Here is a 15,259-nt window from a genome sequence, read left to right on the forward strand (position 1 = left end):
TATACAATTGGAAAACAGTGGGAGAAAGAACCAAAATTGGGGAACACCAGCATTAGTGGAAAAGTTAGAAGACAGAGGGCCATCTACCATCACCCTCAATGAGCAATCAGAGAGAAAACTGGAAACCAATCACAAAAAACAGTTGGCAAACCATAATAAAATGCTAGCTTGTTTAGAAGACCTTTATGCCAAACACGATTGAAAGCCTTTGAGATGTCAAGAGCAGCTGCTTGTGTTTCACCGAACTTTTCCATTGAATTTGTCCATAAATGGGTAATATAAGCCAGAATATACAGTGGATTGATACTGACAGAATCCATACTGGCAATCATTGATCAGATGGAAGGTTTCTAGGTAGTTTAAGAGTTGGCAGTCAATAGATTTCTCCATTACTTTAGAAAGGGTAGAAGTGCAATGGGCTGATAATTAGATGGGAGGGATCTGTCATCCATTTTAGGAACTAGCTGGATAAGAGAAAATTTCAAAGCAGACGGGAAAACCCCTTTGCAATAAGAAAGTGAAAAAAGGTGACACAGATCAGGAGTGAGCTGAGGAGCACAGATTTTGAGAACAATTGGAAAAATACCATTAGGACCCGGAGCTTTCTTGGCATCAAGTTGTTCAAAATCCTTCTGACATCCTTTTGACGTAAGACCACTGGAGGCATGGAATAGTGTGTACTGGGAAAGATGGGAGGCGGTTTATCAAGATCATCCATACACAAGTTGGGAAAAAATAAGATGCTAGCAAGTCCAGCTTTATCTTTGGCTGAAGTGGCAATAGAACCATCTGCTTTTCACAGAAGTGGGAACAGAGATGGGCAAAAGTTGTGGCCAATAGTTTTGGCGAGAGACCAGAGTGCCCAATTACCATTTGGGCAATAAGCAGGTTTTCTACTTTTAGCCTAGTTTGGACTGATTAATAACTGCTTTACAATTATTGCAAGCTTTGATGTAGGCAGAAGATGATGTTGAAGATTTGGATACAAAGAAATTGCGATATGTAACATTGAACATATGCATCTTGTGAACAGCCTTAGCGCACTTATTGGAAAACCAAGGTTTAGATAAACGAAAAGATTTTAAGGTGGAGTGTGGAATAAAGGATCTCACTCCCACAAGAATAATTTAACTGACGCAATCAGAGCAAACTTGACATCGGAAGATTTGAAACAGTAACCCGACCAAGGAAAAGAAGGGAAAAAAATCTTACAGATCATCCCATTTTGCATTCTTATAATGCCAAACAACATGAGGTTGAGAATAGCCATGAAAGAAAGGCTGCAGTGGAGGAGACCATCACAAAGTTGTGATCTGAGGTGCCTAGAGGACCACTCACCTCAACCGTGTACTTCAAAGGGTTTTTTGAAAGGCTAGTTCTAACGCTGCTGAACGAGAAGCACAAAATGAAGCCGTTTTAATGATAACATGAAAAATCAGAGGAAACGGCGTAGAACCTTGGTAAGATGAGTCACAATCACCACAAGAAATATATACCAGGTCATTTGTCTGTGTTGTGAACGAGGAAAGGACAGTGATTGTTCAGTATAGTGTGTAATTTCCGTATTGGCCTGGCTACAATTTTAAATTCGGTATCTTGAAACAACCTGTTAAGTTGTTTGTGCCACTGTTCAACATATGGGACAGAAATAAAGTATTTTTTGATATTACTATTGTTGGTTAGTGTAGTTTTCTGTGTCCTGCCCTTAGTTTGTACCCTAATTCGGTTTATTGTAGCAAGGGGGTAACCCCTGTTTAAGAATCTGCTGGTTAATATTGGTATTTCTGAGCCCAAAGCAGATTCCATCATTGAATATTTATAAGCATTGAGAAATTGATTAAAGATAATCGATCTTTTGTAGGTGAATAGGTGATAGTGCAGAAGCATACCGGTTGTTGTTATTTGGTTTTTAGGAGCATTAGCAACTAAGGCATATCCCTGGAGCAAAAGCTCCACGGATATGCCTTAGTTGCTAATGACCACCGCATATCCCTGGAGCAAAAGCTCCAGGGATATGCGGTGGTCATTCCCTGACCTTTCCACATCCTCCGTATTTGGTGGTCACGGGCTCGAACCCCGGTCTAATCAAGAAGCGTGTGCTATGCACTGCTGCTCCTGTCCACCTGGCTACTGAGGAGGAGCCAAGCATACCAGTGTTTGAAGGTTTACAATAGATGTTAAATTGGATTTTATTTGAGTCCCAAGTAAGTATCCATATTCTCCATTTCCAATGTAAATTTGAGTCTAGAATGAATATCATTAAACGAATGTGAAATGTCTTCAATAGTGCTACTATCAGTAATAACTAGAACATCATCTAAATACCTCCCATAGTATGTGATATGGAATAGGAAAGGCGTCAAATTTATATGCTCAATTGTTGAGAGATAGCTCTCCAATATTAAGCCACTCAGGCTTAATCCCATTGGCAAACCAAAAATTTGTTTGTATACTTTGTCTCGAAAGGTGATTGTTGTTGTTTGTTTGTTTGTTTGGTTTTTAGGAGCATTAGCAACTAAGGCCATATTGCTCCGGGAATATGCGGTGGTCATTCCCTTGACCTTTCCGCATCCTCCGTATTTGGTGGTGACGGGCTCGAACCCCGGTCTAATCAAGAAGCGTGTGCTACGCACTGCTGCTCCTTCCCACCTGGCTACGGAGACGCCAATCGAAAGGTGATATAGTTGGCTTCAACTCAGAGTTTAATTAAGTGAAAAATGTCCTTAATAGGAAGCTTTGTATAATTAATCGGTATCGAGCTATTATTTAACATATTCCAAAGAATATCTAATGTGTATTCAACATTTACATTCGTATATAACAAGATAACATCTAGTGAGAATAAATTATCATTATCGCCAAGTCTACAGTCCTTAAGGTTATTAAATAGTGCATCCTAGTTCTTAATCCCAAATTGTATCACCTGTCTAAAGGGTTTTATAATGCTACATGTGTGCCCAAGGATGAAAATGCTGAGTTTCTGTAGGAAACAATAGGCCAAATAGGAAATCTGGTCTTATGTAATTTTACCTGCCTGAAAAGTGCAGGAATATTGTATGTTCTGGCCATCAATTCTTTAACTGAGCCATAATAATGCAGTCGTTTTTTTTTCGATACTTGGTTAACGTTTTATTGTATTGATTGACCAAATTGGTAAATAGTGCCGGGTCTACTTCAAGGTAAGTGGAGGTATCTGATACAACTGACTCTAACTTATTAATATAATCAGGTTTATTGAGATTACCATTTATCTCCTTTATTAGCTCTCTAAATAATAATGTCTTTATTTTCCCGAAGTTCATGTAAAGCTGCACTGTCGTGTAAATTCAATTTAGGAAGTTGCGTTTCTTTTATGTTTTTCACCACCTGGTTAACTTGTTGAATAAATCTTTTTTGTGTTACATTACGAAGTCCAAATTCAATGTAAATTACGCACTGTTTTTTAGGTAGTTTTCGAGGTGGTAAATTGTAATTTAATCCTTTGGATAAAAGTGAAATCTAGTCCTGCAATAGTGTATAGGAAGAAAGATTTGTAACCTGTTGATATGTCGATTTATTGAATGTTGGGCAAGGGGTGTTTGCGAATTAGATTAAGTATTCTGCTGTAGACGGTTGTACATATGGGGGGGGGTTCACACAACTTGTGTATGCATTTGGTTGCAGGCTCGCGACATGTTATAACTCATATAAACGTGTCTTAACCCTCCCATAATGTATTCAATTTGTTAATGTGTCTGTTTTTTTTTTTATTTCTGAGGCCTGTGCTTCAAGTCACAAATCTATGGAGGTCTTTAATACAGACCAATCCTTAGGATGCACATAATTTTTTAATTTTTTGCGAAGTTTCCTAACTTGGGAAAAGTATTTTTGTTTATTAGAATATCGAGATCTTAAGGCAAGCTTTATATTACGCAATGTGGTAAGTACTAGTTGCTTAATGCCCAAAATTTTATGATTTACATTTACCCTGGCAAATTTCGGAATGATGTTGTTTTGAACGCAATACTTTAAAAAAGAAATGTGGTAACTTTGGGCTGAGTATCTTAGTGTTAACCTAATGTAATCTTGCACCAAAGTATTAAAAAAAATCCCCCATAATAATTATTTGAGGGATTTTTTTAATATCAGGTATCAATAGATTATACCTGGAGAGAAAGGAAATGAATGAAATAGTCAACAAGAGATTAAAAATGAATTTGATGGTATGAACCAGAGCTATAATGCTCAATACATTCTATGTTGATATCAATATTTGTAAGAGAATAAGAGAAGTTTACCTCAGTATGATACGTAGAACACTTCCATATGATACTCTCCAGAAATTAAAATGAAAACAATTTTAAAAAAATCAAAAATCTTACATTACAGTAAGAAATAATTAACAATAATTAAAAATCAAATGAACACAATTAAAAATCAATTTAACGAAAAAATTGTCGTGATCAATGTCGTGATCTCGGGAATGAAAATTATCGAACACGGATGAGCGTGAAACTTAAATAGGGATTATTTGTCTTTGGGCATGTGCATAAAGGACCACGAGTCAGAGATTAGATATGGCCAGCGAACATTAATAACAGAATTCTCATGTAATTTGATTTCGATGGTTTCTGCAATTAAGTCTTGTATAATTACGTTGGACACTAAGTATTTTGGCCTTGTTAAATAAAAATGTTTTTCATTAATGGCATGAAAGGCTAATTCTGATGCTGCTGAATGAGAGGCACGAACTGAGCCCGTGTGTTTATTAAGATGAAAATTCAGAAGAATCCGCATAGAACCCTGCTAAGACGAGTCGCAATTACCACAAGAAATGTTGTATACTAGGTCATTTATTTGTGTTGCAAGCGAGGAAAGGACTGAGTGATTGTTCAGTATAGTGTGTAATTTCTGTATTGGCCTAGCTACAATTTTAAATTCGGTATCTTTAAAATATCTGTTAAGTTGTTTGTGCCACTGTTCGTTGTTAATTATTTCTTACTGTAATGTAAGATTTTCGAATTTTTTTTAATTGTTTTCGTTTTAATTTCTGGAGAGTATCCTATGGAAGTGTTTTATGTATCATATTGAGGTAAACTTCTCTTTTTCTTTTACAAATACAAATTATTAAAGTTTAAATTATACTAATCATTTAGCAGAAGAAAATAACCAACTGCTTACACAAGTGTGTAAATCACTTGTGTAAGCAGTTGGTTATTATCCCCATTTTGTCTATTTACTGTTAATTTCATTAATTTCTTATTAATGCCCTTGTATTTACAATTTTTATATGGTGGAAGAATTCCAACATTTACTAATCCTAGTATTCTCTTAAAGTTAGCTTTGGTTTTTTTAAAAAACAACCCCAGGCTTCCACTACATAAGAACCCCGGATGATAAAAACTTAGCAGCAGCATGGTCTGATGATAGGTATCGGTAAGGACCTGAACTATCCGGCATACCAACTATAAATTATAATATTAATATTACTAGTAGTACCCCTTCAAAAATTTCACAATTGGTAGCAGAGTTTTTCTCTAGCTGTCCTAAAGAAATGTAGTCCGTGTTTGGTCGTAAGCAAGTAAGCCAGTATGCGTTGAATCCTTTCTTATTTCTGTAAAATAAAACTATTCTTTCTTTTACGGTAGGCAGTGCTAGTAGAGAAAATTGGCCCATTCTGTAAAATAAAACTATTCGGAATTTTTATATTTTCCCACATTTCTGCACGCTCAGGAAGAAATATCTTCAATTTGAGACCCTTCCATCCTGATCAGCTAAGCCTATAGTTTACACTGACTGTCGATAGGCATTATCCCTTACTGTAAAGAGCAGTCATGTTGATGTTTGGCTACTGTTTGAATGAATTCTTAGGTCGACAGATGCAATGCAGGAGAGGTGGGGTGCATTACCTCACTTGCTCATCGTCCACCTGTAAAAGGTCATTAGAGTGAAAGGGATTGCAGGTATGCAATTATATAATTGTGTAGGGTGACTGACAGTAGCACCCCTTACCATTGGGATGTGATTATGGCAAGTCACCATTAGTGCTTCTGAGATTAGGGCATACGAATTAGGGAAAGTGAGACTAGACCGGCCACGATGGCAGCCATCAAGGCCATGTTTAAGATTATACATAAAATTAATTGTTTAAAATAATTTAATTACCACCCATAGCCCTTCCCTGACTCTCCAATCATAAAAGTACAACTAACATTATTAATTGAACAATATTATTAGTTGAACAAAAGTCATTCTCCAAAAGAAAGAGTTTTATTCACTTATTAGGAATTTACTTACCTGGTTATTACATTGTAGAGTTTCTATGGCCAGAAAGTTTTCTTCAGGAATATTGAGGGGATTTTCTGGCCACAGTTTTTTTTTGTTTTTTTTTTTTTTTATACCGCATTTAGCTTTAACCAAGTAATCCTTAATGCTGGCTGAAGCATTTTCTCAGAAATATTTTCAGTGCTTGTACATCCTAATAAATATAATCCTTTTCCAGTTATCGAACTAGAGAGGAAATACAAGAGGTTAGGCAGACTCGTGATCCAATAACATCATTCAAGGACAAGATAATCACTGCAAATCTTGTAGAGAATGAAGAACTCAAGGTTAGTGTAGTGTATATTACTGCATGCCTCAGTCTTGGACTCTTACAATTTAGTTAATACATGTTTTGCTTGCTATGTTTCAGAGTTTGTTCAACTGTGAATGTCTTATAAAAGTGATTTTGTTCACTCATGCACAATTAGTAGGAATTTAATCAACCTGCATATATTGCCTAGTGATTAAGTTCCTGGCTTAATATTACTAAGAACACTGAATAACACTGCCTTCCTGGCTACAGATTTTTTTTTGTTCAATATTCTTTCTATTGCACTCCTAAATGGAGAAAATCTGATCTGCTCATAAGGTGTCTGGAAATGGTTTTTTTTTTTTTTTTTTAAATAAAACTTTAATTTTTAGTTATTTTGTTGAACTGAAACTGGTGTTGTATGAATTAGGATTTATATAATTTATCCCACTTTTCGTTGTTTGAAATTTGTTGATATATGCAATTTTTCACTCAACTTCTGTACTCCAGAAATTAAGTGATGGTGTATACCTAGGTCTTACAATACCGGTCAAAAGCTTAATACCAGTATTTTTAATTTATGAAACCGGGATACCGGTATTCCCAAAACAAATGTTTTTCTTAATAAATTTTGATGACAATTTGGTGCCATAAAGTAAGGAAAAAAACAAGTACTGTAATTACTTGAATTCATGTTTTAAATAACCTTTTATTGCAATAATAAATATTCTGAAAAATATCATTAAGATACAGTTATTCTAAAAACAAAAAAATACATATTGTTACTGCAAAGTTTAGTTATGTTTAAGCATGCACACTACCTGTCTGAATAAAGTGAGCTCTTAAGAAACATAAGTAATCAATAGTATGATCGTTTAAAATAAATCTAATTTTGGTACATACAGTATTTGTTTAGCGGCAGAATGAAAACGCCCTTTCGGATTCTATTCTGGTACTATTGTATACTGAGATGATTGTAGAAGATCTCAGTCCATATTTTCTAGGCTTTGAACTTTTTTAGCAAAAATAGTTTAGCATTAGCATTAGTAGAGGCATTTGATGCAAGAAAGCAAGCTTATGCAGCATCAGCCAAAAAAAAAAAAAAAAAAAACCACTCCCACTTCACCCCTCTGTTCGTTCAAAATACCTGTCCAGCTGAGCCTTAAACTTATTTAGGCTATCAACTTCCACGACAAGGGATGGAAGTCTGTTCCACCAACCAACCACTCGCTGGCTAAAGGCAAATTTCCGCATGTCTATCCTACATCTGTCTTTCCTCAATTTGAATTTATGCCCTCTCAGGTGATTATTCTGAACGAGAGGAAGAATCCCATCAGCATTGAGCATGCTCAAACCATTCAATGCTTTATACACCTCTATCAGATCACCTCGCTGGTGCCTAGTCTCCAGACACTGTAATTTGCAAATCTTAAGCCTTTCTTCGTAAGAGCACCCCTTTGTTCCATTCACTAATCTTGTTGCCCTTCTCTGTACTCGTTCCAGCAGCTCTACATCCTTCTTGAAATGAGGCCTCCAGGCCTGTATACAGTACTCTAGGTGTGGCCTGACCATTGCCTTATACAAGGGAATAATCACCTCCTTATCCCTGCTAGAAAAATTCCTATATATCATTGACAATACACCATGAGCTACTCTTGCAGCCCGTCTGCACTGCTCAGAGAACTTCATATCTGCCTGCACAACCACCCCCAGGTCCCTTTCATTCTCTACCACTGTCAGTGTAATACCACAGAGTTGCTCTGGGGTTGCTGTTTCCCATGTGTAGTACTTTACATTTGTCAATGTTAAACTTCATTTGCCACCTCTCAGCCCATCTGCTCAACCTTTCCAGATCCTGTTGCAGCAGCATAGTGTCAGTAGTGTCCTTGACAACCCTGCCTACCTTTGTATCGTCTGCAAACTTCGACATTAAGCTTGATATACCATCATCAATATCATTTATGAATACAGAAAACAATAATGGACCCAACACTGAGCCCTGAGGGACTCCACTAATAACATTAGTCCACGACGAGCAGTGTCCATTGATTACCACTCTCTGCCTTCTCCCCCTCAGCCACCCCTTTACCCACAGCAGCAATTTGCCTCCAATGTTACACTGCTCCAATTTGTGCAGCAGTCTTCCATGTGCAACAGTATCAAAAGCCTTTCTAAGATCCAAGTATATAATATCAAAGTTATTCCCTGCATCCAGTTCCTTTGTGACTGCATCATAGTATCCAATCAAATTGATCAGGCGAGACTTCCCCTTAACAAAACCATGCTGTGTCCGAGCTATAACTGAAGTCTTGTCTAAATGATCCTGCAGTGCTTCTTTAACTAGTGCCTCCATTAATTTTCCTGGAACAGAAGTTAAACTCACAGGTCTATAATTGCTTGGGTCAGCTTTTGATCCTCCTTTGTGTATTGGGGTCACATTTGCACATCTCCAGTCTATGGGTACCTCCCCTGAGTCCAAGGAAGCTCTCATAATTATGGCTAAGGGTTTGCTTACTTCCTTTGCTGCCTCCTTTAATATAACTGGATAGATCCCATCCACCCCAGGTGCCTTTCTTGTGTTTATCTTCAACAATTTCTCCTCCACTTTACTCTCAGTTATTACAAGATTCTCTAGCTTACTGCTAGAGTTGAATACACCTCTGGCTTTCCCCTCACTAAATAACTCCTCATGTGTGAATGTTGATGCAAAATATTAATTTAGTTTGTTAGCTACCTGAGCAGGATCATCAGCAGTTGACCCATCGATATCAAGTGGACCAATCTGATTCATCCCCTTCCTTCTAGAGTTTACATAAGTAAAGAACTCTTTGCTGTTTTTCTTTGCATCCCTTGCCAAAGATTTCTCGTAATCTGCCTTCGCCTGCCTAACCTCCTTTGTAACTTGGTTACAGATCAACTTGTATCCATCATAGGCTTCTGTGTCATGTGTTAATTTGTATGTATCCCATGCATGTTTCTTCTCTGCCATACGCCTCATCAGTTCATCTGACATCCATTTAGGCCTAAACCTTGAACAATATTTCTTAGTTGGTATGTAAAGTCTAGTAGCTTCCAAGATAAGTTCTTTGAATGCTTCCCATTTTGCATTTACTGTTGGTAACATCATCAGTTGGTCCCACTGTATAGAATTTAAATACTGTCTCAGTCCATCGTAGTCGCCTTTACGAAAGCAATAACCCTTCCCTTTACCCCTGATGGTAGTTACCTCTTTGAGTAAATCCCACTTCAGCACACTGTGATCACTGCCACCTAGTGGTTCATTTATCTGCAGATTCTTAATGCATGAAGAATCACTGCTGATAATCAAATCAAGAGTATTCCTCCCTCTAGTTGCCTCCCGAACATGCTGATGTAGAAAACAATCATCCAATAAATCCACAAAAGCCTTGCTAGTGTGTGAGTGACCAGCCCACAAATTCCAGTCAATATCTGGGAAATTAAAATCTCCCATTATAAGACTCTCTGATTTACTGGCCCACTCTATTTCCCTGTACAGTTTCTTATTATACTCATCAGAGTCATTAGGCCTATAGCACACTCCTACTCTCAATTTTGATCTCCCAATGCTTATGTCACACCAAACTGACTCGACACTGCACTGTCCAGCGATGTCCACTGGCTTCACTTCCTTGGATTTTATGTATTTCTTAACTAATAGCATAACCCCTCCTCCCTTCCTATCCAGTCTATCCTTTCTGTAGACGTTGTACTCCCCAAATTCCAGTTCTGCATTCCTTATATCTGTGTGACACCAAGTCTCTGATATCCCAACAATATCTGCCTTTGATGTTTTGAGCAATACCTCAAATTCATCAAATTTATTTACTAAACTCCTAGCATTGGTGTACACGCAAGTATACATGCACCTATTTCTATTCTTAGCTACCCTAACACAACCCATGTGTTTACTTGTACTGCAATGACTCCCAGCAGTCTCTGAAATATCCTGAATCTTGTTTTTCAGGCTTCTGCTCATTCCAATAGAAGCAGTGCAAGAATCTCTTTCACCTCTGCCAGTGGCTACTGTTAATCTATTTGTCTTTGTATCCCCCCCAAGCTAGCAGTTTTCCGACCCACCTAACACTGCCTCGATAGCATCAGCAAATATTCTTGCACCCTTTCTATTTAAGTGTATCCCATCCCTGTAGAAGCAATCCCTCCTGTTAACAAGTACAGTCCAGGCCGAAAAAAATTCTACCCCTTGAGCCTTGCACAATCTTTCCAGGGCCGAATTGATCGACAAGGCTCTCATCATATACTCCCTCCTATCGTGTCTGGGCAGAATTGCAGACACTTTCAAATTCAACCCTATTTCACGGATTTTTTTCAACAGTGACCTGTACTTGTTAAGCAATTCTGCCGGTCTCCTACTCTTGATATCGTTAGTGCCCACATGTACAACTATATCACCTTTTGTGCCCTTAAAAGATGATATCTGCTCTACAACGTCATCAACCTTTGCCCCTGGCAGACATACCCTGGTCCTGTTCCACCTATCCTTTTTACAAAGCATGTTCCCCGTTTCCCTGACAATAGAGTCACCAACAACTACTAGTTCCTTTGGGACCAGCGCATTCTGCCTTGGGGGTTGCCGCTGTGTTTCACGATGACCAAGTGCAAGCTCTGGCGTTGATGTGGGCAGCTGAGAGCTTGATGGGCCCCTCAATTTAGTTCCTTCGAGGGCATCCACCCTGTCCTTCAAGCTCTCATATAGGCCCATAAGAATGCTGAGTTGTTGCCTGATTTCGATACTTGCATCATGCACACACAAAGACATCCCCCATGGCAATATCATGTCCCGTACCTGAATGCTCCACAAGCATCATGCAAGCTGTGCATTTTAGAAGGCTGTGACTCAGAAGGCAACTGCCCCCCTCAGTTCTCCTCTGAGCCACAGCACTTCCATTAGCTTGAGCCTTTTGTTTTGCTGCTCTGGTCTGAGTCATGATTACTTTTAATTTAAATAAAATTTCAATTTCAGTTTATAACCCTAACTTATCTCCAACACAGCTATAACGGGATATATATTTTTAGCGTCAAGTATTAATCAATCAGTCAAGTATTAATTATCTCCGAGTTCCCTTTATATAACTTCCGTATCAGTTATGTATTAATTAATTATACGTATTTATTAGATTACGTTTGTAATCTAAGTCGGTATATGTATTTAGTTAAAAGTGCAATTTAAATGCCAACGAAGTTGAACAAGTTTAATAGATTTTACCGATCGCTGAAAATATTATAACGTATACTATACTAACGCTATCTAGGTTCGATATATAACGATCGTATGACAAAGACAAAGGCGGAAGTTACGAACGGTAATCTATGGACACTTAAGTATTAATTAACTTTCAAATCTCGCTGTCCCAATTCAGAATAAACGATCCTTACTAGGTCTATAAGCTACTTACAAAAAATAATTTGATGTAAAAGATATTCAATAAGCGGCTAAATTTGGCTAAAAAAAACTTCTCGTTCAGCGGAGTTTTAACTTGTAACACGTGGATTTAATACCCTTACTGATACATTTATGCAATTACAAGGCCGAGTAAAGAATAAATACACCAGATTAATCAGAAATATCACAAAATAATGCTATACTACTAAATTTAAATCAAAAGTTTTAGAAAAACAATAATTTCAAATCAATAAATAAGAAAATCCACTTAGCGGCTTTGAACACGTCTGGACATATTTCTTAAACATATTTCATTAATTTCCGACTCAAGTTCATCTTTAAAAATCTCATTGGAGTCGGGCAGTTTCTTATTTTGGAAAGAATTTGCGGAACGCTGATGTTCTGTTCCATGTTGGTCTTCCGTGGTTGAATCATCATGTTCATCATTTTCTGAACGAGAATGATTTTTTATTCAGTGAAGTATAATTTTCACTATAGTATCTTTACTGAGTCTGGGAGAGAGCAAAGAGTGGGGATAAGGAATAAAGAAGAGAGCAAATAGTGCAGTTAAGGAATTATTCACATATATAAATGCACAGAACAGAAGAACAAATCAGATTGGACCCTTATGTAATGGACATTGGATAGTATTAGATAACATAGCTGAAGTTGCAAATGAACTCAACGGTTACTTTGCATCGATATTTACATAAAAAAAAAACCCTTTGTGTCAATGAGATATTATGGAAGTGAAGTTGAAAAAAATGTAATTAATGAAGTTGAAATTTAAAATGATTATTTTATGAGAACTTTCGTGTCTACAGGCAAGTAAGGCTCCTGTGGTTGATGGCATATACCCTATAATCTTAAAGGAGGCGGCAAGTGAGTGCATTGAACCATTAAGGCTAGTTATGAAAGCATCACTGGACTCAGGAGAGATTCCATTGGATTGGTGTAAATTAGAACATAAAGACGGTTCTAGGAGTGTAATGGGAAATTGCCGACCAGCCAGTCTAACTTCATTAGTAGGGAAAATCATGGAGGAAATGATAAAGGGTGGAATTCAGGATCATTTAGATGTAAATGGAATTCTGTAGGATACACAGCATGGTTTTGTAAAAGGAAAATAGTGTTTAACAAATCTGGTTAGCCATTTTGACAGGTCACTCATGAGCTGGATTTAGGGAATAATTTTGATATTGTTTATTTGGATTTCAGCAAGGCATTTGACATGAGTGATTATTTTATAAGTTGGAGCAGGCTGGAATCATAGAGAAAATCCTTAGACGGATAGCATGATGGCTTGAGAGCACCAGGCAGAAGGTTGTGATAAATAGTTATTCCTCAGATTGGGTTAATGTAAGTAGTGGGGTTCCCCAAGGATCAGTTATGGGGACCACTGTTGTTTTTGATTATCTTAAATGACATCTATGAAGGGATGGAGGGTGTGAGGTCTAAACTTGCAGATGATGTAAAGATCAGTAGAGTAGTTAATGATCGCCCCCAAGCAGAGATTCTTCAGTGACCTAGATAGACTTCCGGGATGGTCAGAAAAGTGGCAGCTATGCTTTAATTCAGCAAAATGCAAGGTCTTACACCTGAGGAACAGCAACCCCAAAATAACTGGGTGGAATTGAACTAAAGTCAGTAGTGGAGGAATGGGACTTGGGAGTTACGATACGGTTAGACATGAAGTTGTCCGAGAATTGTGGACAGGTTGCAATGTTGCATGGTGTCCTGTCGATGACTTATCGAACATTTTATAGTAGAGATAACGTCATAATCACATAAAGGTGATTTTATAACCTTTATGTGATTAAATTATAAACAATTATTTTTTTAAAATTAGTACCAAAAAACCAGTATTTTTTGCATCAATACTGGTATTTCAATACCGGAAAAAAATGACTGGGATACCGGTATTGTAAGCCCTAGGTATATACCCCATCACTCAGTTTCCAGCTTTTCGTCCAGAAAATCAGTCTTGATAAAAGAGAAATTTTCGAAAAATGTATGCATGCATTTTCCTGAAAATTATGGGTGAAAATGAATTACAGATAAAAAGAACCAAATTATAATATGCTATTGGTGTGGATATACCATCTATAATTCACACCTAACCAAACCTTCAAAGGTAGATGCAGAGACAAATTACAATTGATGTATAAATTCAAACCCAGAAATGCAGATGCCAAACAGTTAAACTTTCATAATTTATGTGAATCAAAACCAAAACACTATCATCCTTTAGAGAACACTGGTGTGGAAAAATAGATATGCAGATTTGATTTTATTCTAGAAATTAAAAACAAAAAGAAATATTTTAAAAAGTAACATCTGTCAGACTCAAGACTGCTATGAATTGAAAGGAATGGTAAGAAGTTCAGTGCTACATCAGTCATGTAGTGTTTAGTTAACAAGAAAACTGTGAATTCTTGGCAGTGAGTTCAGGTTAAATTAAGTTTTTCATGTGTTTGAAGATAAACTTGATGTAAGGGTTTAAATAACTTTCTGTTTAATTCATTTCTTTTTTTTGTTGTTCCTGGTAAAATTTCAACAGCTTTGGCAGGTTGTTGCATGATAATTCCACATAGAGAGAGAGAGACACACACACACACACACACACACACACACACACACACACACACACACACACACACACACACACACACACACACACACACACACACACACAAACAACCACAAGAGAATTTACTTAATTCTAAGATGGTCACCACTCCAGAAAGATTATTTTTGGGAAAGTAAAAAAAAAAAACTTCAGTTGGAGGCAATCCATAAGTTGAATACCTGTTGACATTTACTTTGCCTGGTGTTAAATTTCTAATGATATCAATGGATAGTTTGTTGATAATAAAACTGTTGCTCATGTGAAAATAACACTTTTGTTACATGATGCCACGTATTCCCCTTGATTATCAAATTTTGAAGTTATGTCTAACAAATTTATGCCTTGTAAGCACAGCATGTAAATTTCAAGTTAATGATGATGTAGTGATGTTTAGCGTGCATTGAAATATAGTGTAGTTGTTCTGCAAGCAAGCACTTTGTACTTCACAAGACATGTGGATCAGTAGTATCAGGTGACATTGGCTGAAACTTTTCCAGCTTGGGATAGAACATGTATCATGTGATTGGGAACTCTCCATCCCTGGAAACAGCATTCCAAGTGTGGACTCACAACTGCCTTGTACAGGCACTCCCCTACTTACGTAAAACTCAAAACTCGTAGATATGTACAAAGCACAAAGCTTCTCAAAATTAAT

General features: G+C 37.2%; 1 protein-coding gene across 2 annotated transcripts in view; it reads left to right on the top strand.

The window, feature by feature from the left end:
* Positions 1 to 15,259, top strand: part of LOC150081946 (putative pyruvate dehydrogenase E1 component subunit alpha, mitochondrial) — a 253,559-nt gene that overhangs the window by 216,590 nt on the left and 21,710 nt on the right. For both annotated transcript variants that reach the window (XM_090378999.1, XM_090378998.1), the window contains exon 8: positions 6,482 to 6,590. In XM_090378999.1, the coding sequence (XP_090235125.1) occupies positions 6,482 to 6,590 (109 nt within the window). The remainder of the gene's footprint in view (positions 1 to 6,481; positions 6,591 to 15,259) is intronic.

The sequence above is a fragment of the Mastigoproctus giganteus genome, chromosome 8 (assembly GCF_048544385.1).
Source record: "Mastigoproctus giganteus isolate SK-2022 chromosome 8, ASM4854438v1, whole genome shotgun sequence".
Lineage (NCBI taxonomy): Eukaryota > Metazoa > Arthropoda > Arachnida > Uropygi > Thelyphonidae > Mastigoproctus > Mastigoproctus giganteus.